This window comes from Typopeltis vanoorti, chromosome 22 (genome assembly GCF_054136105.1).
Source record: "Typopeltis vanoorti isolate ZY-2024b chromosome 22, IOZ_Tvanoo_1.0, whole genome shotgun sequence".
Lineage (NCBI taxonomy): Eukaryota > Metazoa > Arthropoda > Arachnida > Uropygi > Thelyphonidae > Typopeltis > Typopeltis vanoorti.
In genome coordinates, this window is record NC_143570.1 from 87,392,659 (window position 1) to 87,418,339 (window position 25,681).

The following is a 25,681-nucleotide window of genomic DNA, read 5'->3' on the forward strand; positions in this document are numbered from 1 at the left end:
TTAGCATTATCTCGATTAAAAGGCTGGCTTCAAACCTGACAGAAGTTGTTGCGATCAAGTACTGGCCTTGAAAACCTTAATAGAGAACAGTTATGAAAAACAATTAAAAAAATAGCAGTATTCATAGACCTCTCTGCTGCCTATGACAGTGTGGAGAAAGGGTCTTATCTTAAAATTCCTAGAAACTATTCCATCACCAAAACTAGCCAACCTAATTAATCAAATACTAGCAGACAGATGAATACAAGTATCTCTCAATGAATCCAAAAGTAAATTCTTTAAGATTAAAAATGACCTACCTCGGGGGTCAGTTCTTGCCCCATTGCTCTAACTTATATATTAGTGATATCTCAGAGATAGCATCACGTATGTGTGATGCCTCGAGATTCATGTATGCTGACGATATTGCCATTGCAACTGAACATTCCAAAAAGTTGAGAACACCTTAACTGAAGATCTGGTTGTATATGATAAATACTTTAGACAATGGAAATTACAACCTAACCTGAATAAAACTGAAGTAGCATCCTTTCATTTAAGTAATATCCAGGCCAACTATATCCCAAAAGTTTACTTCAGAAATAAACAGGTGAAATTTAACAATCACCCAAAATACCTAGGAGTTACCCTAGACAGAAGTTTGACATTTAAATATCATCTAGAAAATATTGCCAGAAAATTAAAAACTCATAATAATATAATGCATAAACTCGCTGGTACTTCTTGGGATGCTGATGCCAACATACTGCGTACTACCGCACTGTCTTTGGTCTATTCTACGGCAGAGTATTGTGCTCCTGTGTGGCTGAACAGCGCACATGCTTCTTTAGTCGATGTCCAGCTGAATCAAAACAATGAGGATAATCTCTGGAGCTTTAAGATCTACTCCTGGCTACTGGCTCCCAACTCTTAGTAATATAGCCCCTCCCTCGCTCCGTAAAACCCAAGCCTTAAGCAAATTATGGACAAAAATAATTGGAAACAGTTCCTTGCCTATCCACCAAGACATTTCCTTCCATACTTCACAAAGACTGAAATCCAGGCACCCTGCCTGGAGGAGTGCAATACAAATAAACGACCAGAACTTCAACCTATGCGAGTCATAGAGAGAGTAATGGTTTCAACATACCTCCAATCTTCAAATCTGACATCTCGTCTGGAGGGCTTCAATCTCCCTAGACATGTCTGGACCACTTTAAATCGGATCAGAACAGGACATGGAAGATGTAACCATCTCTTGCATAAATGGAGCTGGTCCGATACTCCAAACTGTGAATGTGGAAGAGGGATCCAGACCATAAATCACATAGTGCTTGAGTGCCCTATCTATTCATTCTCAGGTTCTAAAGAGGACTTTTTTAAACTGACCCCAGAATCCCTGGAGTGGATCTGGGATTTAAGGATTAAGCTCTGACTCCTGATTCTTAATTTTGATGTTTAATCATTTCAACCTTGTGTACCCCTTTTTTTAATATGATTTTTGCAATTGTTTTTATGCTGTTTTATGTAATTTGTATGTATTATCCTGAGACCTGTACATCATACACCAAATAAATAAAATTACAATTTGATGAAACATGTGGGTTAAAGGGTTTTAAGATATGTTCTTTCTTGTGGTTATATCAGTTGCTTTAATATCATTTTTATTCTAGATATTTATCATTAGTTTCCAGACCCCAGTCCCCTCATATATAGAGACAGGTGTTTTTGACTTCATTTTGTATTAGGTTTGTGTAAGTATATAGAAGGGCATGATGAATATTTAACAAAGGAAAGTATCAAGATGTCCTTGGAAGAATATGCAAAAAGTATTTGGGCAATCAGTGTTAGACATTGATACAGAACAGACATCTGGATATATTCATATCTCAGTCAATGCATAAAATGTCCAACGGATGAAAAACCCCAAGTTTGAATCTGATCTATGATATGTAGGCTTTTCAACTGAAGATGAGTTTAACCAATCTCATATGGCAATAATAAGGCAAGGTTTTCACTCCTCCTGGTAAACTGATTTTTCATCTTAAAATCTCAAAAGACAAACTAACAAGAGAATATGCACAATTAATAGATATAGCTATACAGATTAAATGCCTCTAAGTTACTAGGCAGTGAAAGATCAAGTCACATTAATGGAGAAAATGAAAATATAAGTAACAGAGCATAGTTTAGTGAATATTCAAAGCTGATGTAACTACTATGCATATGGAGACAGATGATCATGGAGGGGGGGATAGAAAGTTCTGATAAACACCTAGAACAAATATGATATTAAAGCAGATATAACCATAAGAAAGGACGTATCTTGAAATCCTTTAACCCCCAGTTTCATCAAATTGTAATAATTTGTTCTTTTTCTTTTCAATCACTATATAAGAAGACATAATTAATTTTTGTTCTAGGTGTTTATCAGAACTTTTCAGATCCTCCCACCTTGTATATATCGAATTGCTATATAACAAACTGAATAAGAGGACAGGGTATCACTGTTTCTCATAGGATAGATGAATAATGCAGTTAAGGATTTCTGCAGAGTACTCTTAACATTGAACCTGGTAACCATGGGTATACACTGGCTAGTAACTATTCCAGAGTCTCTCCAAACTTTTCTGAGAACTGAAACAGTCAGATTCTTGAATGGACCTAGATGGATTTTTTTTTTTTTTGTACTGATGCTAATCATTATGTAAAATTAAAAATTCTAAAAACTGGGGAGGGAAGATAAACAAATTGAACAGGCCCACTGTACTGTACCTTTCTTCTCTTTAACTGAAACTACTGAAGCACATGCATAATGAACCCAGTTATGCATAATTCTAATCAGGTATCCTGATTATCAGATGAATCATAATAGTTTCATAGGCACTGGTTAGATATGGATTGAGGCTGAAGTCTAGTGCAAACAAATCCAGTGCTGCGAATGAATCCATACAATCACTGACCCTAAATCCACTTATGTGCAAAACTGAATATATGACATCAAAATCTCTGATATGAAGATGAATGGCACATAAATACATACCAAAAAAACTTAACTTTCATTTTAATTTCAAGACTTGGAATTTTTTCTTGTCATTTAATCAAATTTGCCTTACACCTGGCATATAGCATACTCACCTAAATAACTGTATTTGTCGACTGGTGATTTATCTGTAAATGGTCCCATATACCAAGCCTTATCAGCATGCAGAGTATAAGGAACACTGTTAGTAAAAATTGTTCCACGCCAAGTATAGGGCCCAGGTGTTCCAATTACTATGCTGTCATCCTAAACAGAGTATAATACTTGAGCACATAAATATATTTCATATGAATTTAATTTGCAATAATAAATTACCATTATATCTAAAAAAAGAAATTGGAAATTTTTATAGCAATCATTTTGGATCCAGCACTATTATGCATAGTAATGCATAACGTCTAATTGTTTTAATTTGGGAAATTTAACCATTTTGATACGTTAGAAACAGATGCATTTTTTCAGAACTATGTGCTAGGGATTTTTTTGATTTTCATGTGTGTAAGTATGCATTTTCTGAATGACAAACCATTCAGTTTTGCAAGGGAGGAAAAGTCAAGTTTCTGAGATAGCAACTCTGCCCTCTTCATGTGAGACCAAATTAAAGACAAATTTAAACTGAAAAGACCTAAGTTCCTTGAATCCTAAAATAATTCCTTCCCAACCAAAAATCTAAAGATTACACTTTTTCTGAAGAACATATGAAAGGAAGTTGTTTCAAAACCAAGAAATAGAGGAATAAATGATGAGGAAGGAAAATTCTTTAAGTTTGGAGTTGAATTGTGAACAGATGGTTACTGGTTTATCTTAGCAGATTTAAAGTAAGGTGGAAGATGATGCTATTTCTGAAAAAGAGCAACAACAGAAATATCTTAAAACTGCATGTGGCAGAAACTAATAAAGTGAAAACTAAAACTTGAAGAAAGATTGATCAATCTTATTCTGAATTGCTCAAGGCTAAAAACTTCTTGATTCTCTTTTAAAGTTGATGCTTTCTGCTTCTTGAAGGAATGTGTATTATGAAACATACTTTTCTTCTTTTGGTACATTTCTGAAGGCAGAAATATGCATTCCACTGTAAACAAAATTGAGAGCAAATGTACTGCTGATCACATTTCTCCCTATATACCCTCAAGAATATTTTGCGAGGGATACATAAGGCTAACGTACTACCTAAGATTTCTTCCTACCCATTGGTATAGTCTGATACAGCTTCCTTCAAACACCTGTTAATCATCTCACTTGCACAGCTAACATATTTTTTGCCGATGCATTGATAGTGTTTCTAACTATCCTTTAAATTCTTATCATCACGTGTTCTTTCATAACTGAAAATTTCATGTCTGGCAACTTACCATCTCAAGAGTGCATGATCACCCTTCCCAACTGGAAGTACTGTGGATGTCTTGGTTATTGACAAACTTGCAGATATTATGAGATCTAGTGCTCTCAAATCCCCTCCATCACATGTTGTTTCAGGTAATATCTCTTGGAACTATATAAATTTAATTTCCTTCCCTCCACATGATCTTTCCAATTTATGTTCCCATAATTGAAGTTCTCCATAATACTTACTCATCCCCAGCACTTATGGCACCAACTTTCAAAACACATTTACTTACCAGTCTTACTTTCATTCCACAAATCTTCCCTCCTTTTAAATAATACACCTCATACTCTCTCTCTCAAATCTCACATGTGAAATTCACCCACCATTGTTCTGCATAGGTGCCACCAGAGCTATCATGAAAGTTTGTTCAGTTTGTGCAAGGCACAAAGTTGCCATGTCTAAGAACACCATTCACATTGAGACCATCTTTCCTATTCTGAAATTTTTTCATCTTTATTATTATTATTGTACAAGCCCAGTTGACAAAATGCATTGTTGTGTTGAAAGATAGCACTTTGATCAGGGTAGACCTCCTGAAGATACGGATGGAGATGGTCAGCTAACAGATCTCTGTAGCATTCAACATTTGTGGGGATGATAACCAATGGACCTAAGGCATGACAGGAAAAATGCTCCCCAGACCATAACACCACCTCCACTGTGCAACTAGGGGATAGGGCTTCATGCTGTTTATGCCAAATGCAAACCCAGCTCAGCATCATGAAATAGGAAACAGGACTCATCACTCCAGATGACCATCTTCCATCTATGAATAGTCCATTGCCAACATTCCTTGGCACATGCAAGGTGTTGTTTGTGATGCTTTGCCATCATCATGAATATCCTTGTGGGTCTTTGGCTGTGGAACCCCACACAAAGCAAGTTACAGCACATGGTGCATGTGGAAATAGGTCAAAATACCCCACTGCTGTACTAGTGGGTGAGCTATGCAACTGTTGCAAGTCATTGCTAAAATAACAGCTGTGACACCTAGCGCTCACCTCTAGGATCAATCATGCATAGCTGACCAATGTGAGTCTTTCTGCTTAATGTCTGTTTATGGTTAATCCAGTCCAGGTACACTCTTGATACAGTAGTAAAGGAGCAACCAACAAGCACAGCTGTTTCCAAAATACTGGCACATGCCCTCTGGGTCCAACCATCAGCCCATGGTCAAACTGGATGACAAAATTTGAGCACAATGGTCCATGTGTGGTTAGACAATGCCATACATAGAGTCGCCATCACCTACATGTCAATTTATTTTTATCATAGCAGCAATATGAGTGCAGTCTTTGCAATGCACCCTTGGAATTTTTGTCCAGTGTCCACCATCACCCCCAAGAATCTGAATAACATCCACTTCCTGAAGTTCAGCTGCACCAATACAGTCTATCTATCCCAATGGCTTTAACAGGCCTTTAAGGCCCACAACCTTCCAAGCATGCTTGGATTTCGTAACCGAAATACGAGGATAGAATGGTCACTCCTATGCCTCAAGGTATTCTTGGCTGTATCCCTGTGTGTTCACGGGGCCGGTTTGCCTGCTTGCGGGATGAAAAACACCAGATAAACTGGCGGAAAAAAACCTACTGCCTGCGCCCAAGACCGGCTAACTTGGCTATGGCTGAGGAAGATCCTTCAGCTCCTCACGTCTCCGACGGAAATCAAACCTAGGACACTCCTTCCCCAGGCATATGGTTGCGAAGCGCAAAGCCACTAGGCTAACCGCACGGACGCACCAATACAGTAAGTAGCCTAATATCTCTGTATTTCCCCAAGTGTAACAACTTGCATTTATTGATATTAAAACTATAACAGCACTCATCTGTCCAAGCTAAAATTCATATCTTGTCTATCTATTCAAATCTTCCCATAAAAAATTAATATCAGCAATACTTCTGACAGTTTCTACCTAGCTTTGCATCATCAGCAAACATTTGAAGATCCTCAGTCAATCCATATGAAATATCATCAACAAGTAATTTAAACAGCAGGTGCCCAAGAACAGAACCTCCAAAGGCACGCCACAGGTCACTTTCCTCTTCTGAGACACTGCTCCATCATACACAACTTGTTAGTATCTTTCAGAAACCAATCTTCACTCCATCTAGCAAATCTATTATCTAGTCCCATTTTCTGCAGCTTATACATCAACATGTCAATCAATCAAATGCCTTTGCAAAGTCCAAGAAAAAATATTAATAAAAAAAATCATTATATATGAAGCAGACCATCCCTTTCTCTGATCCTAACTCTGATTTTCATTCATATCCTTATCATCTCTACCTTTTTGCACTGAATCACCTCTGCCTTGCCATAATCACTTCTTTACCTTTGTGTATCAATCTTCATCTTCTCCTTCCATAACCTGCTTCTCAACCTCTCTCTGACCCTCAGCGATACTTATTTCACATGAACACTATGTACTCTTAGTAAACAACTGCTTTAACTGCACTACCGGCCAGGACATACATATACGTCCACATTTCCATGGATGTGAAGTGCATATTAAAATTGTAATACCATTGATATTGCATTGAAATTTATGATGGATATGAAGCTTTTGAGGGTGCGTATTTGATCTTTAATGGCCGGTAAGGTGGTTAAATGACCAACACCAAACCCATTGGAATGCAACCCATCAGCTTTGAACTATTCTAACTTCCCTTCAAATTCACTCCATACATTCCCAAATTGAACACTCTTTGCCTGAATACAATTCAGTCATCTTTTCATTCAGCATCATTGCTCTGCTTCTCAGTTGACTACTATTATATCTGGGCAAGAAACTAACCACTTTTCCAATGATACTATTATCCTTCACCTCCTACAACAACTTCAAATCCTTTTCCACATTCTTTTTCTCACTATCCAAGTCATTTGTGCCCTCCACGAATTCTGACATCTGCTCTTTCCTTTTATGCAAAGCATCTGATATTGTTTCACTGATTCATGAAAATTGGAAAACATGTCTTACATACCTTATTATTTACCACACCTTTAATGATCGAATTACTATATAAAGTCACCCTATCATATTCAGATTGCTTCTGTCCATTAATCTCCTCCTCATTTAAATCTTTAGATCCTTGCTTCTTCCTATTAACCACCTTCTCATTTACATTAGTTAATCTCTTTAAAAATGTTCAAATTTTCTCCCCCAAACATTTAACCGGACTCTTCATTTTCATTAACTCTTGCCTACGCACTTCCATGTCACTTCTATAATTATCATCACCAGCACTTCCATCCATTTTCTGATTACTTCTGGTGACACCATTCTTGTTTTTGGAACAGCTTAACCTTTCATCACACACTTCTTACACATCATAATACATTCCGTCTTCTAATTTAATCTAACAATCCATAAATCTTTAATATTTATGGTAACAATTGTCATAGCATATCCACTGAGAAAAGTCAAGGGGAAAAACTATCTCTGAACTGAAACCTTTCACAATGCTAGTGTACACTTCTTTATTGCTGCTATATAAAGTCACATAAGTAACAATAAAGATTTCATTATCCTCCTCTTATTTATGTGATGTTTAGATTAATACCACATAAATTAATTACATTTTCTTATAAATTTCATTCAAATAAAATTAATTTCATTTTCAGGAAAATTCGCCAAATATTTTGGAGCATATAAAAAAAAAATTAAAGTAGTGTCATTATTTTAGCACTCATTTTTTTTTCTTTAATATAAAGTAAAATAATCTTCTTTTAGAGCCTCCATAGCTCAGTCAGTATGGACAAAGCCCTTTAGTTGGAAAGACCAGGATTCAATACCCGTCCATGACCGAGGAACCTTTATCTGGTTTCTTTTGACTAAAGGTGAGTTAGCCTATCTCAAAGAGAGGTAGAGGGGTTTTTTTTTCCTTCCTGGAAACTCAGGTTTTTTGCTTCTCAAGAGCAGGCAAACCGACTGCGTGAACACACCCTTCTACAGACAAAAATACCCCCTCCCCCAATGTCAGGCCCTGCAACGAGTCAGTTGGGACTGCACGTAAAAGTCGCATCATGTAAAAGGCCAACCCCAAACAGATGGGATAAGACACAAGAGGAAGAAGAATGTAATCTAATCTTCTTTTAATGAGGCCTTTGTCCAGCAATGGACAGAAAATGGCTGAAAAGAAGAAGAATGTGACATGAATGATAGAAAACTTTGAGAACAATAAGTCTTGATAAATGTTTTTATTCTTTATACCTATAATCATTGTTGAAATTAATATTATAAAAAAGATTAGAGATAATCTTTAAAACATAAGAAAAGTAGGAATGGTATCTATCAACTAAGTATGCAATCTCTGAATGTATTTCAGAAAAATCAGCTATACTTTATGTTATATTATCTCATATTATGTAGGTTTCCTATTCATCTTTTGCCTTTATACAAGTTGGCATCCTTCCTACATTCTCAAACATATATTTGATCTACTTACATGCTAGAGTCTAATCAAAAGCCTTGTTCATACATGCTATTATACTTTTGCCAAAAAGAGAGGTTACTGTGGTAGAGTTAATGAAAATGATACGCAGTGCACAGGAATGAATTACACAACACTCGAATATTGTTGTGTAAATCATTATTACAATATTTATCGCTGTCACAGATACATTATGGGAGATATCATATATAAAACCTTAATATGCGCACAGGCAAAACAAATGAATTAAATTATTAGACTAAAACTTTACATCCCAGATTGGGTGCTTCTATGGAGATGTTAGCTTTGGGTGCCAAACAGAGGGTCTTAGAATGATGGTTTTTTCATAACTGAGGCCATTTCATTGATCCATATTTAGTTACTAAAACAATCCAAACCAGTTAGTAGGCTGGTTCTTAAAATTGTTGTTGCTGATTTGAAAAAAAAGTCTGTTTGTACTTAATTGTGATAAAGCACAGTAGTTTTTTCTTTTTGATTCTGTAAGCAGTGTCCACAGCATGGTCTGCTAGCTCTCACTGTCCATAGATGGGACAGAAGATGTTTTTTTTATTATCTTCCAGACAGCTGCTGGAAGATCTTTCAGTCTGTCTACTAGACTAACTTACAGGAGCAAGTGTAGCAAACTCAATAGGAGAGCCAAAAAGCTGTACAGAGACTGCATTTCTTTAAGGTTCCTTATTCTTTCTAAGGAGCCCTGTATAATGGGACAGTAATAGCATTATTATTGTATGTAGGTTGGTGAGGGATTAAGCATTTTGCTGATTCTTTTGGAAATGTATTGTGGCAGATATGTTTAAACTCAATTGAGAGGAATGTCTGGTAACCTAGATTGATGCTCTGTTAGCAAGTGTTTTTGCTTTATTTGTCAATCTTCAATTATTTTAATTTTTTTCTGTTCTCTAACATGCTGTAGCTGCCTTAAATGCTTAGATAAGCAACTGTTAACATTTTGCTTTGTTTGAGTTGTTTGCTTTTCATGGATAGGCTGTAATAACTGACCCAAAATATTTATGTAATGAAACAAGCAGTGATAGCACAGTGTTAAAAAACACTCAACAGGCATACAGTCAGGAATACATATCCATACTTGAAGTAGAAAAAGTCATCAAAGGCTTGAAATGTGGAAAGGCAGCAGGAGTAGATGATATTCAACCAGAAATGCTGAAGTATGGTGGTATAAAAGTCTTACAGTGGCTGCACTGCATAGTTCAGAAAGCCTGGACAGAGGGACAAATTCCTGATGATTGGAGTAGAGCTCTAATAGTACCCATATATAAAAAGGGAAATAAAACTGAATGTGAGGATTACAGAGGTATTTCCCTACTGAGTGTTCCTGGCAAGATCTATGCAAGTATACTTGAGAAACAGTTGAGAAGAATTGTGGAAGAACAAGCTGGATTCAGGCCAAATAGAGGCTGTCAGGATCAGATCTTCACTCTACGACAAATAGTTGAGAAAGCATGGGAATATAACAAGGATCTGTATTTAAGTTTTGTCAATCTGGAAAAGGCATATGAAAAGGTGCCAAGAGAGAAGCTATTTAATACACTAGTTATATGGTGTCAATGGGGCATTATATCAAGCAATACTTAGTCTGTATTTGAGTTGCAAGTCAGCAGTTAGAATTGAATGAAGTACAGGAAGATGGTTTAATGTTAAATCTGGTGTGAGACAAGGATGTACATTATCCCCTCTGTTATTCATTATCTATATGAATCACATTATGAAGGAAAGTGGTATTAAACATGATATCAAAATTGGAGATGTTAATGTCAGCTCTTTGCTTTATGCGGACGATGTTATACTTCTAAATAAATCCGCTACAAGTTTGCAAGATTCCCTGACTAAATTGAATAACTGTTGTAATAGATATGGTATGAAGGTCAGCATTAAAAAGAGAAAGACAATGAAAATGGGTAGAATTGTTGAAAATGTCAACTGTATTGTGAATGGGGAACCTATGGAACAAAACATTTCAGCTACTTAGGCACGATTTTTACTGAAGATGGTAAATTAAATATGGAAATAGACAACAGAATCAACAAAGCTGGTATAGTAGGAAGTCAAATGAATAAATTCATATGGAATAAGAGAGAAATTAGTCGGAACACTAAATTAGCTGTATACAAGACAGTGTTCTCTGCCAGGTTGGCAGGAAAACGACCCAGAGGAAGACCAAGATATAGGTGGATTGATACGGTACAAAGTGCCTTAGACGATAGAAATATAAGATCTGATAATGATAATATTGGAGTCTTGACAAGTAACAGAATGATTTGGAGGAAAATTGTAGATAGGAAGTTAGTAATGATGTAAATTTTTCATGTAGTATTATCATATCCTGCACCCCTTGAGGGTACATATCAGGAATTTGATGATGATGAAATATTTATGTTTTCTTTTACAAACATTACATAATCTGCTGTTACTACTTTACTTACATGTATTCACATGTCGAGATAAATTAATTTTTATACACATTTTTATGTTGTTCATATATATGGATGCTAAGTGATCAACTAACTGGCTGATAGATATAGCATCTATTTATCTATGAGATTAGGAAACTGAAAATTACATGGAAGTACATTTCAGTGTGCAACCAATGGGTGAAAATTTGATAACTTGAAATTTGAGTTTCAGCCCAAGAAAGTTTCTGAAAAAGTTTTTTTTTTCTTTGAAAAAACTTTATCCTTTAAAACTGCACAAGATATGTCCGAATTATTATTATTATCATCCTAAGACCCATTGGAGTCAAAACTTCTTCCACTTGGCAGGGCTTAAAAAAAAAAATAATAAACAGAAGCCCCACTTTCACTACCTTTCTATATTTCTGCAGTTTAAGAAAATTTAATTAAAAATGAAAAGAGAAATTGATATTTTGTTTTCCAAAAAATTCTGCAGGGATCCTAAAAGCAGTCTATTATAAGGACATCCTCATAAAAATTACATTTGTAGAGTCCACATTACTTACTAAACAAGAGGAATAAAAAAATTATATCATCTAAGTAACTATGGAAAGAAACATCATACCATTACAATTTTCTAGGTTCCATATCAGAAATAAACCCGATTTTCACTTATTTCTGATTATTATGCGACACTTCCAAGGAGTCCAAAGACTCATCAAGGGAGGGCACCTACTCTATAACTCTCCATATCCATGACTCAATCCATCAACTACAGTGAACCGCATCATGTACACCAATGCCATCTACTGCCCATTACCCCCACTAGTGCTTTCACAGACAATCACAAACATCCATGCCTATGGCAGGATTCGAACCCACAGTCTTTTGGCTGGAGAGCAGATACACTAACCACTCAGCCAATCAGGCCAACCTGCTGTTACTACTGTACTTACATGTATTCACATGTTGAGATAAATTAATTTTTATACACATTTTTTATGTAGTTCATATATATGAAGGTTAAGTGGTCAACTAACTGGCTAATAGATAAAATATATATTTACTTATGAGATCAGGAAACTGAAAATTACATGGAAGTACCTTTCAGTGTGCAACTGATGGGGGAAAATTTGATAACTTGAAATTATGTGATATATGAAATTAATTTTATTAAATTCTATTAAAACAAAGCAATACATACCTCAGCTATGTCACCACTAGTACCAGCTTGGCAGTAACCAAACTGTTCATGGGCTTTGTTTACAGGACGGTTGAAGCATGGCTCCCAAGGACGATGGTACTGTAAATTTTGCTTCATGGAGTAGCAAAGACCCTGACCCCACTGAAAATCTGGGCCTTGAAGAATATAACGGTGAGCACAGGCCTAAGTAAATATAATTAATTAACTTTTCTTTCATTTTCTTTCCAAAACTCATTGCAAGAAAATAATAAGAATAAATAAATGACATATATAAAACAAAACTCCCTTATAAAATTTTCCCTATCTGAGATATAAATAAATATAAATAAGATATAAATAAATACTGGCAACAAATTATTTCTTTCCAACACCTAGTAATTCGACCACACCATAATGCCAAGTAAAATATAAGATCACACAAATAAATATCATATCTCAAGATCAAAAGCAGCATGTGTTGAATGATGAATTCATCATGAAGAACAAAACATTGACCATGAGAGAAAAAAGTGTGGTGATCCCATTGTAATAAGTTTTGATCAGACCACATCTAGATTGCTGTGCTCAGATCTGGTCACCAGGAGTTGATGAGGATAGACTGAAGACATGCAGAATGCAGAGTCTGGTGGATAAAAGACTGGGGGGGGGGGGGTTATGACAAACAGTTAAGCTATTTAATGGTTGTTAATGTATTAACACTGAGGAGATTTTTCATGTTTATATATTAACATAAACAAGTGTCAGAAGAGTTTACAATGAGAACAGAGAGAGAGAAAGGGGAAGGTTATGTACAGAGTGATTATAAAGTCCTTGTGCAACTCAAATAAGTTTGGATGTACATATAATAGAAGTACACTGTATTATATGTACATAAAGTGTAATTCTCATAGTTTTGATGTATTAGTGTTGCCAATTTTTTTGTTAATTAATTTTAATTTAATTTTCAGTATATGTAAGAGCTTTGAATAAGAAGGGTATATGAAACCACACATCATCATCAACAACCATGGGTCCAATGCCCGTAGGTGTCTGCTGCCATCTTGATATGATTCTTCCATTGCATTCTATTTTGTGCAAGATGACTCAGTTTGTATATAGAGTTTCCGCACTATTTGACGATGTCATCGCCCCATTCTCTGTTTGGTCTTCCTCTTTTGTTCTTTCCTTCAATCATTCCAAACAGCAACGTTTTTAATTTTCTCTGGACACTGAATTAGAAACTTGACAGAAATCACTGGTTTCTGTATAGACATACAACTGTGAATACCAATCTTCTTCAATTCCCTGTGCATATTTCGGTGAGATATGGGTCAGGAACAGCCTTCATTAAATGCTTCGGTCAATTGCTACACACACATAGGAAGTTCTGTTTGTCTATATAAGTCTTCTCAGATGACAGTGATCTCATTTCTAACAGACTGTCTTAGGACAGTTATGTCTTATATCTATAACATAAGACAGTTATATCTATGTTTCCTCTTCACTTCATTGGGAGCATAAGGTCTCAATTAGTATCTATAGTGTATTCAATCAAGGTACTGGAAAGGCTGGTTAGGAATCTATCTAAAAGTGAACAGACAATATTAGAAAGGATCCTCTATAGAAGACAGCATGGTTTTATTAAAGATGGGTCTTGCTTTAGGAATCTGGTCATGTTCTATAACAGTGATAGCAGAGTTGAACAAGGGGGGGGAGGCTGTATATAACACAACACTTCGGGAATTTAGTAAGGCATTTGACAGGATTCCACATAGGAATTTATTACACAAACTCAAAAAATGGGTTAGCAAAATAAACTTTTAACATAGTTTGGAGAGTGGCTGACTGACAGCTATCAGGAAGTGATGTATGGTATAAAAGTAAGCACAGACTTAGAGGTGCACCATAGTGTTCTTTACTGGCCACTATTGTTTAACAAATGTATTAATGACACTGGGGAGCATTTTAAGTGTGATATTCAGTTATTTTCTGATGATGCTAAGTTAGGAATAGAGAAATAAGGAATGTAGCTGAAACGGAAACAGCATCTCTATAGGCTGAACAGCCAGCTTGGTTGGCTCAGTGGATAGCATACTCACTCTTTGACCAACAGGCTATGGATTCAAATCCCACTGTGGGCATGAATATTTGCAAAAGTCTACTCTGGACAAGTTTGTATGGCGAGTTTTTAAGGTCTGTCTTAAAATATAAATGAATAAAAATTGACAAATGGCAATGTTGAATGTCACCAAATATAACATTAGGCATTTTGGATGAATGATATCACAGGCAAAAGTATTTTATTAAAAGGAAATGGTCAACAGTCAATGAAGTTAGAGACATGGGGGTTATTTGTACAGTGAATTGAAGTTTAGAAGACACATTGCTAAGTTGGTCAAGTAATTGCATCGGTAACAACCACTAAGAAAAACCACTTGAAGTAATCTTCTTCTGCAGCTTGTCCCACTTAAGTGGGGTCGCTGTTAATGATGAATCTCCTTCACATCCTCCTGTCTTGGGCTGTCACCACATCCAAGTTCTTCATCCTCAAGTCCTTATAGTAATATAACTTCATTATTACTCGAAGTAATAATGAAGTTATTATATTACTTTAAAGGCTTTGATAAGACCACATCTAGATTACTGTGGGCAGATATGGTCACCTGGTTTCCAAGTCTATGGCCCTGGAACACAGGGAAACAGATTAAAAAAAACTGAAATTAAGCAGTGCTTAACTAAGATGATAACCTATAGAACTGTATATGAGGAGAGTGTAGGAGAATGTGATCTTCAAAGTTTGAGGAACAGATGGAAGATAAGCAATGTGATAGCAACATACAAGTTAGTAAGTGAATCTAACAGAATAGGCCAAGTGAGATTTTGCCATTTATGGATGGAGGTAGAACTATGGGTCATGGGAGGTAGAAATTGGGTAAAGATGTTAGGAAGCATGTGAGGTCCAGTTTTTTTTTGCATGTGATAATTGTGTGGAATGGCCTATTAGATGCTGTGAGTGCATCTTCAGTAAATGTGTTCAAGGAAAGATATGACAGGTATTTAAAATGCGAGTTTCTAAATGGACCCTTCTTTGGTAAGTCCTTGAACTCTTGAGGTGCATTTATAATAATATTAATCATCATCAAATTCTTGATATGTACCCTCAAGAGTTAGGGGGAGGGATAATAGAGGATATTATTATAGCAAATACATAAAAGTTCACATCACTGCCAATTTCCTATCAGCAATTTATCTCCAAAATTAATCTGCTATCTGTCAGGACTCCAATGTTGTCAGATCTCATATTTCAGTCTGCTAACACACTTCTTGCTATATCACACCAACTAGATCTTAGTCTTTCTCTGGGTCTTTTTATTGCCATCCTGGCAATAAAAACTTGTTTTGCTAACCTTTCTTCTCCTATTCTGTTTAAGCAACCATACTACCACAGATTATCTCTGCTTACACATTCCTGAAAGGTAACAATATCAAGTTCCTTCCTTAATATTCTAATTTTTAATATGGTTCTGCCACAAATGTCATACGTTCACTCCCCTAATTTTTCTCACAATTTTTATATCTATGGCCTTCAAGTTTGGTGAACTGTTTCATTTCTAACACAGCTCTTTGATCCATAAGTTAAAAGTGGTTTGAAACTGTGTACCACTAGTTTGGTATTTTGACTAATTTCTTATTCCATATAAAACTTATACAATTGACTTTTCTTTATTTTGTACACAAGTTTTAGCTTTAAAAATTATGCCTAAATAGCTGAAATGTTTGCTTGTTCTATAGATTCTCTGTTCAGAATGAACTTAATGCTTTCAGTTCTCATGCTTATATTCATATTCGTTGTCTTTTTATTGTTGATTTTCATATCAAATTTATTATAGCTTATTATTCAATTTAGTTATGGAATCCTGCAGACTTTGATTAGATTTGTTTCAGGATACATCACCAAATAAAGAGTTGAGTTGAACCAATTTTGATATCAGGCCTAATAACACATTCCTTCTTAATGTGATCCATATACATGATGAGTAATAATTGAGATAATGTGCATCCTTGTCTCACACTTAATTTAATATCCAACTATCTTCTCATTTCTCAATTCTAACTGCTGACTTACCACTCAAACATGGACTATGTATTGATCAACATAATGTGCCATTTACACCATATAATTGTAATGTTTTGAACAGTACCGTGTCATAAGAATTTTCCAAACATACAAAACTCAAATATAGATCCTTGTTATTATTATTTACTTGAACTCTCCAATTGTGTGAATTGTGTTTGAAAGAAGCTCTTTTCTTGAAGGAATAAAGTTGCAAACTTGGATGTCTTATAATGTCTAAAAGACATCTAGATGATTTCACGTGGGGAAAAATTATTGAAAAGCTTGAAGAAGGCTGCCTGATATGTCATGCAGAATCTCACATAGCATTGTATCCAGGATCTGGACAGTGTTCCAAACCAATGGAATGTATTCCAGATGTTTGCTCTCTCTAGCACAGAGCACGAAAACAGATTTTTGGTTATAACAGCAAAACATAATCGATGCACAACAGCAGGTCAGCCCCATTCAAGCACAGGTACACAGATATCTTGACAAATTGTGACAAGTAGGCCTAGGCTACTTGTCACAATTTGTCACAAGCACCTGAAGGCCTGTATAGTCTATGTCCCTTTATCCACAGCTCATCGTAGAGTGAGTTAGATGTTAATAAGGCTGTGGGAATGGATGACACATCACCAAGTATTTTTAAAGAATGTGCAAAACAGTTAGCCATGCCCTTACATCACCAAATAAAGAGCTGATTATTTAATGTAAGTCTTGAAGTGGGAAAGGTTCCTAAGGAGTGGAAAGAAGGCAAAATAATACCTCTACACAAGCATGGTTTGAGAACAGAAGTTTCTAAAATTAGAGACTGGTCTGTATATCTGCAGTTGTGATCAAAGTGTTTGAAAAATTGATTAGAAATAAAATACAGGATTGAGATGATCGACATAAGTTTCTCTAACCAAAGAGAGTAGAAGTTCAACTGCAGGAGAGTGAAAATGGCACATTTAAGGCTATCAAGTGTGAAATACAGGCCAACAGAACAAAATATACAATAGGATGCTGCTATAGATCAGGGAATGAAAGATAATGGATATAGTATGCATCGGCAAATATTCAATAAATGGAGGACAGTAATTATTATGGGAGATTTCAACTATGGGAACATAGATTGAAAGGACGAGATGAGACATGGGAAGAAAGAAATGGAATTCATGCAGTTACTAAGGGATAATTACCTGAGACAGCATGTGATAGAATATACTAGGGGTTCAAGAGTGCTCGATTTAGTAATTGCATCTGAATATTTGTCTATAACGAATATGACCATGTTGCCACCAACTGGTGAGAGTAATCATATGATCTTGATCTGAGAGATGGCTAAATGTGCGGAATTTTCAATTAAGACAGGGTATATATGGAATTACAGAGCTGGTAAGTATAACAAGCTTAGCATATTGCTTGGATCGGTGCCATGGCATATAAAACTGCAAGGGATGAATGTTGATAGCGGCATGGAAAGTGGTAAAAAAGTGTTTGAGGGAGGTAATGGCAGACTGCATGCCTAGAGTCAGGAGAGTAAATCAAGTGGGAGTTAAATGGATAAATATCATCATTAAGTTGGAGCTGCAAAAAAAACAAAAAAAGAAACAATAGTGGAGGTAATTTAAGGAGAAAGGTGACCAGCAGGCACATGAACACTAAGGCACAGGCCAGAAGAGTAACTAGTGTGGTAAGAAATAGAAAAGCAGAGAACTGCATGCTAAAGAGAATCCCAAACAGTTATTTCGATATTCTTTAAGTAAAAGAAAGAATGTTTATGGCAGAATGATTTTAATGAATGCTAGTGATAGAGAAGTAACTGAATCAATCGAAATAGAATTACTAAGTGAACACTTTACAAAAGCATATTATTCAGGTTGTGAAATTGCAGGAATGAGAGATATAGGAACTGAGATAAATGAAGTGGATGTGCATAGCATATTACAGACCCTTAATGTAAATACAGCTGTGGGATTAGATGATATACCAGCTCGAGTTTTACCTAAAGCAGTCAGAGAATTGTCAGTGCCCTTGACTATATTGTTTAAACTAAGTCTCAGCTTTGGGTTAGCCCTGAGAGGGTGGAAAGAGAGGAAAATAGTTCATTGCATAAAGGAGGCTCCAAGAGCAAATTACAAACCAATCAACATATCAGGAGTTGTCAAAGTATCGGAGAAGTTGGCCAACAGAAAATACAGGAATGGATAGATGGAAATGGGATACTGTATAGAGGTGGGGGTAGCATGTTTTGTAAAGGGCAGGTCATGCCTCAGTAACTTGCTCACATTTTATAACACAATGACAGCTAAGTTGGATAAAAGGTAATGGGTTTACAGTGACACTGTTGATTTTTGCAAAAGGCCTTCGGCAGAATATCACATGGAATTCTAATCAGTAAATTGCAGTACATGGGGATGGATATAGGGTTGGTGAGATGGATAGGAGGGTGGTTGATGGAGGAATATCAGAGAGTAGTTTATTCAGGATTAGATTCCAAAAGAAGGCCTGTGACTGGTGTGCCACAGTGTTCTGTTTTAGGACTGCTACTGTTTAATTTGTACATTAACGATATAGGAAAGGATCTGAAAGGAACTGTTCAGCTCAGTGGTGTAGCTAGAGCTTCAGCTGCCCGGGGCAGTCCCAGAGTTTGCTGCCCCTTTCAATACACACCAAAATTACTACAAAAAGTCAAAACAACGTATAGGGAAATAAATTAAAACACTACGAGTATGTTTATTTTTGAAGTAAAACTTTAATTCCAACATTCTAAAATGTATTTTTCTTGCTTTTCTGTTAGCAAAATTGATGATATTGTCAAAGTCTATTTCATCACTCAGTTGCTATTCTATAGACGGTATGGCAAGATTTCTTAAATGCAAAGTGTCATCCAGGGTGGACCGCCCCCCCCCCCTCCCCCTTAGCTACGCCATTGATTCACTTATATGCCAATGATGCAAAGTTGGATAGACCAATAGTTAATAAAAATGATGTAAAAATTTTACAGGATGATTTGAATAGAATGGCAGACTGGGCAAAGGAGAATGGATGTCCGTTTAGTGTGGCAAAGTGTAAGGTTATGCATTTTGATGCGAAAAGATTACCAGCTGTATACCACAATGATGGAACTGTACTTCAGGAAATTGATGAAGCCAGAAAATTGGGAGTGTTAGTGGATGGATAGGAAGTTAAAGTTTAGAGGGCACATAGCAAAAGTGTCTAAAGCAGCTCATCAGATAACTTGGTTACTGAAGAATACTTTGACGAGCTGAGACAAGCAAGTTAATGTTCCTCTTTATCGAGTCTTGATAACTGTATGCAGATCTGGGCGTCAGGGTTTCTTGGTGATGAGGAGGAGGTAGAGAGGATCCAGAGGCAAGTGACCAAGATGGTAGCAGGTCTGTGGAATGAACCTTATGAAAACAGGTTGAAGATTTTTTAGTTTACAGAAACTGGTTGATGGGTGAAAAAGCAGTGATATGATTGAGACATAGAAATTACTGAAGAATTTTTACAAGATTAATTCAGAGGAAATTTTTCAGAACAGGTCTGGTGGTGGGAGAACTAGGCCATCCATGGAAACTGATTAAGAGTGTAGTTATCTGCATACAGTTATCGAGTCTTGATAACTGTATGCAGATCTGGGCGTCAGGGTTTCTTGGTGATGAGGAGGAGGTAGAGAGGATCCAGAGGCAAGTGACCAAGATGGTAGCAGGTCTGTGGAATGAACCTTATGAAAACAGGTTGAAGATTTTTTAGTTTACAGAAACTGGTTGATGGGTGAAAAAGCAGTGATATGATTGAGACATAGAAATTACTGAAGAATTTTTACAAGATTAATTCAGAGGAAATTTTTCAGAACAGGTCTGGTGGTGGGAGAACTAGGCCATCCATGGAAACTGATTAAGAGTGTAGTTATCTGCATACAGTTATCGAGTCTTGATAACTGTATGCAGATCTGGGCGTCAGGGTTTCTTGGTGATGAGGAGGAGGTAGAGAGGATCCAGAGGCAAGTGACCAAGATGGTAGCAGGTCTGTGGAATGAACCTTATGAAAACAGGTTGAAGATTTTTTAGTTTACAGAAACTGGTTGATGGGTGAAAAAGCAGCGATATGATTGAGACATAGAAATTACTGAAGAATTTTTACAAGATTAATTCAGAGGAAATTTTTCAGAACAGGTCTGGTGGTGGGAGAACTAGGCCATCCATGGAAACTGATTAAGAGTGTAGTTATCTGCATACAGTTATCGAGTCTTGATAACTGTATGCAGATCTGGGCGTCAGGGTTTCTTGGTGATGAGGAGGAGGTAGAGAGGATCCAGAGGCAAGTGACCAAGATGGTAGCAGGTCTGTGGAATGAACCTTATGAAAACAGGTTGAAGATTTTTTAGTTTACAGAAACTGGTTGATGGGTGAAAAAGCAGTGATATGATTGAGACATAGAAATTACTGAAGAATTTTTACAAGATTAATTCAGAGGAAATTTTTCAGAACAGGTCTGGTGGTGGGAGAACTAGGCCATCCATGGAAACTGATTAAGAGTGTAGTTAACAAGAGTGTTAGAACTAGATTTTTTGCTCGGAGAGTAGTGAATGAGTGGAACAGATTGCAAGAGTCTGTTTTGGGTGTCATGATTGCGAAGGACTTCAAAGCAAATATGATAGATACTGCACAAATGTTGCATAGTTCTTGACATGATATTTAGGGTTTCCCCTCAATGAGTCTAAGAACTCCATGGAGTACTTAGATTCATTATTACTACTCCAATAATAATAATAATAATAAACAATCTTCCTAATTCTACTAATTAATAAAAAACATACCATAACAAAGCCACCTGGACCCTGACTTTTCACAGTAACCCCCAGCCACTGGTCATCTCTTAAACCACCTTCTGCAGGTTCTACAAAAAAAACATTATGCAAATTACTTTATTTTTCTTATTTCTTCTAAAATAGATTTTTATATAAGAAAAATTAAATAAAATTTGCCAATACCTTTTTAATTCTGCAAAGAGAGCAGGAAGAATTTTTTTTAGATCCTGACTTTTGGAAAATGGTAGTCCATTAGTCTTCACCTTTATTCATAACAGGACTGAGTTTGTCTCTACCAATGATCTGAAGACTTCTTATTAGCAACTAGAGTATAATAGATAACTGCCACCATCTGGTATTCCTAACTATAACTGGTCTTATTATCTAAAATAGTGAGGATTCTATAGTCAATGCTGCTGCATTGCAGGATTAATAATTTAATAATTATTATTAATCCTGCGTTGCATGATTAATAATAATTCCCAAATGTGGGAATCAGCTGAAAATCCTTAGCAAAAGTTTTTCTAGCTGACAACTAGAATCAAATTTATAAAGGTCCTACTTTTGTTTATTTAGTATTCTGAAAGTTTATGACAAGACACATAGGCACCATATTTATATCAATAATACTATAAAAAAAACATGAATGCAATGTTAAAAATTGTAACAAAAGTGCCCTAGCACCAAAATCTGAGACATTCTGCTTCAAAACACCTGACTTTTAGAAGCACTTTTCCCAAAACTGAAGTTGGCTTCTGCAGCTAGAGGGTGATGCTACTGTCACCACCACCAAGGAACAAAAACATGGCATTATCAAATTCCTTTATCTAGAGAACCAGGATAATATAGCTCTACAAGAAACCCTCTTCCTCCAAACAAAAAAATACTCTAAGATATCTTCCTCACAAATCCTGAGAACCAACATCTCTCATCCCTTTCCTTTACAGTAATACAGTAATAAATATCTCCATCTGGTGATATTACTAATATAGCTCCTTGGAGTAAAGGACTCACCAAGGGAGGCGATGCATTACCCACACCGGTTATCATACCTTCTCTTAAACTCATTCACATTAGATGCACTCACTACTTCAGCAGGCAAACTGTTCCACTCACTCACTCACAGTTCCCTGCTCTTTGAACCTTCCTTAACCATACAAACTTCCATGGATGCCTCCTTGTCCTCTCTCTGCCTTCCCTATATATAATGAAAAATTTCATCAGCCACAACTACACCAATGCCATCTACTGCCTACCACCACCACCACCACTGATATTCCCACAGACAATCACAAACATCCATACCCACAGCGGGATTTGAACCCGCAGCCTTTTGGCTAGAGAGTGGATACGCTAACCACTTGGCCAACCAGACTGCCAAGTGGTTAGTGGATATCCTACACCTTCTCAGAAGATTACACACTTCCATCATGTCATCCTCTTTCTCCTGTCAATGTCAGCAGCCCATATACTCTCAATCTATCCTTGTAATCTACATTCCATAATCCTAATATCAACTTTGTAACTCTTCTTTGAAGACTTTTCCTCTTTCTCCCCTCAGAAACTAGGTGACCAAAGCTGTGCACAGTAATCCAGATGTGGTTGTATCATGGCCTTGTAAAGAGGCGAAATGACTTCCATATGCTTACATGTGCATGTTACTGTTCATTTCAATGTTGCAATTATCCTCTGAGTAGTATTTCCAATTTTTTCTATGTGAACTTCAACTTCCTATCTACCATAACTCTCCACACTATAGTTTGCCCACCAATTAGAGATCCCTCAACACTTCTGCACATGTCCCAAAAAGGAGAATCCATTCCGATAATAGGGTAATCAATCTGGTATGAAATGACTTCCATATGCTTACACGTGCATGTCACTGTTCATTTCAATGTTGCAATTATCCTCTGAGTAGTATTTGCAATTTTTTCTATGTGAACTTCAACTTCCTATCTACCATAACTCTCCACACTATAGTTTGCCCACCAATTAGAGATCCCTCAACACTTCTGCGCATGTCCCAAAAAGGAGAATCCATTCCGATAATAGGGTAATCAATCCGTCTTCTGGGATGAGTTGTTTACTATTACACGTTGGAAAATTTAGCTTTTCTTTTACGAACATTGCTGTTTTTAAAGTGCAACTATTTTGCTTGTATAACAGTTGGAAAAATGTACATAGAGTATTAACAAAATTAAAAAAGGTACAGCATAAAACAAAAATTTAACTAAGTTTATTTTTAAGAAAGTTTTCTATAAAATAAAAATAATTATACAGAAAAACAGAAATTTTTTCAAATGAACTTAGATATTCTAAACTTACAGTTGAGAGAACTGAGACACTTTAATGTCCTAAACCGATTAATTATTTATGACTTGTTTTGACTCTTTTAACAAACCCATGCAAAAAAAGTTGGAAAAAACACCATTATCGAATCCTTTTAATCTTCAGAGTCATCTGAATCGGTGTTCGAATTGGCATCACTTTCACTTAAACTGATCACCAAAGGTTCGCATAATTCTTCGATAATTTCGTCTCTGTCCCAATACATATTTTCCAATGAGGTGACATGAGAACAATATTTTTCCCAGTTTTGAACTGTATTACTTTCAGTCGCCTGTTCTGAAAGCTTAGAAAGTTTCGACATGTCAATATCTCCAGTTACGTTGCGATGGCGGGTTGCAGATTCCTAGCCTCAAAGCTAGGAATCTGCTCTTTGAGCATTGTGTTGAATTTAAATAGTTTAGTTGTGGGCGAGTTTCTTTTGCCCAAATTAAGCAATTCAATTTTTTGCATATTTCAGGAATGAGAAACATTATTTGCAGAGAGCCAATCCATAAGAACTTGCTTATTATTAGAACAATTTGGAACTTTGTTTAATCGAATAGAGTGATATGAAGTGTTATCAATTATAACAACAGCATTTTTAGAAAGGTTTGGAATCAGTTTTTCTTCTGCCCACTTTTCGAAGATTGTAGAATTCATTTGTCCATGGTAATCTCCAGTAGTTGAATTGGCTTTGCATAGTTTGAATTCGGTAAAAAACCCATTTCTCCACCCGCACACAAAATTATTATGCACCGCGAGGCATTTCCGGTTTGTAGCACTCCACATTCTTCTTTAGACTGCCAACATTTTCCATAAGTTAAATTACTATCAATCCAAGTTTCATCTAGATACACAATCGGTCTTTTCTCCTTCCTGGTTTATTTTTATTGCTATTATTATTGCTATTAAATACTGCGTTCTAGATAAAACAATGTCACTTCGCTCCATTATAAGTTTCCTTTTATTCTGGGACTTTTTAAACAAAATCCGATTTCATGAAGTATTTTCCTTAAAGTTTCTCTTTTCCAAGGAAAATTAATATATTCTTTAAGCACAGGAATCAATTTCGGAACAGTTGGCACTCTTTTCTCGACCACGTAAAATTCATGAATAGTTCTTATAATGTCTACATCAAAATGAAACGTTTAACAACAGAACTTGTTGACTGTACTGGATCCATCATACAAATTAATAATAAAAAAATAATGCAAAAAATCGACAACAAAAATCAAGCTAGTACTAGTACAGCGACAAACAAGAAAGCACGTGATTTCGCATGTTGGCAACCAATTCGTACATCCTTCATTTCTTTCTTCCCTTCAGCATGAATCGACTATTCTTGGCAAAATGCCAAAGAAAGACCTACGAACGGTGGGTGAACTATACCATAAGATCTCCGACCATAAGATGTCCATTACTTCAAGCATAGTTCCACTATAATATGTCAATGGATGTCTCATCATGCCAAAGTACATAATTTGACACTTAGTAACATTAACTGACAGCCATTATTGTTTGCCTACGCTTCCAACCTATTTAAAATCACCCTGTAAATGGCGTACATCAGTAACACCTCTAATTGCCCTGTCTATCTTTACATCATCAGCAAACAACTGAAAATGTCCTGAAAATCTTCCCAACATCACTAATATATAGATTAAATAATGGCCCAAGGAACTGACACACCACTAGTCATCTTAATCCTGGCTGATTGACACACACCCAAATATGTTTCTCATACCTTTTCCAACTGCTCATTTATCCAAGAAAATAGCTTATATTCTCCAGTTTATGCAACAGCTATTCAATGCCATATAATATCAAAAGCCTAGGCAAAATCCAACAGTATCTATTCCCTTCATCCAACTCATTCATAACATTATTCTAAAAGAAGAGTAAATTCCTCAGACATGACCTCCTTTTAGTAATTGCATGCTGTTCCTTGTTCTTACCAACTTCTCTAGAATTAACGATTCCAAGA

At 36.1% G+C, this 25,681-nt stretch overlaps 1 protein-coding gene across 1 annotated transcript in view; it reads right to left on the reverse strand.

Annotated features, from left to right (window-relative positions):
• LOC150094544 (integrin alpha-PS1-like) overlaps nt 1-25,681 on the reverse strand; it is a 397,822-nt gene that overhangs the window by 234,565 nt on the left and 137,576 nt on the right. Inside the window, exons 3-5 of the mRNA XM_090412091.1 lie at nt 21,379-21,458; nt 12,476-12,658; nt 3,118-3,268 (exon numbers count right to left, since the gene is read on the reverse strand). Coding sequence (XP_090268217.1) covers nt 3,118-3,268; nt 12,476-12,658; nt 21,379-21,458 — 414 coding nt within the window. The remainder of the gene's footprint in view (nt 1-3,117; nt 3,269-12,475; nt 12,659-21,378; nt 21,459-25,681) is intronic.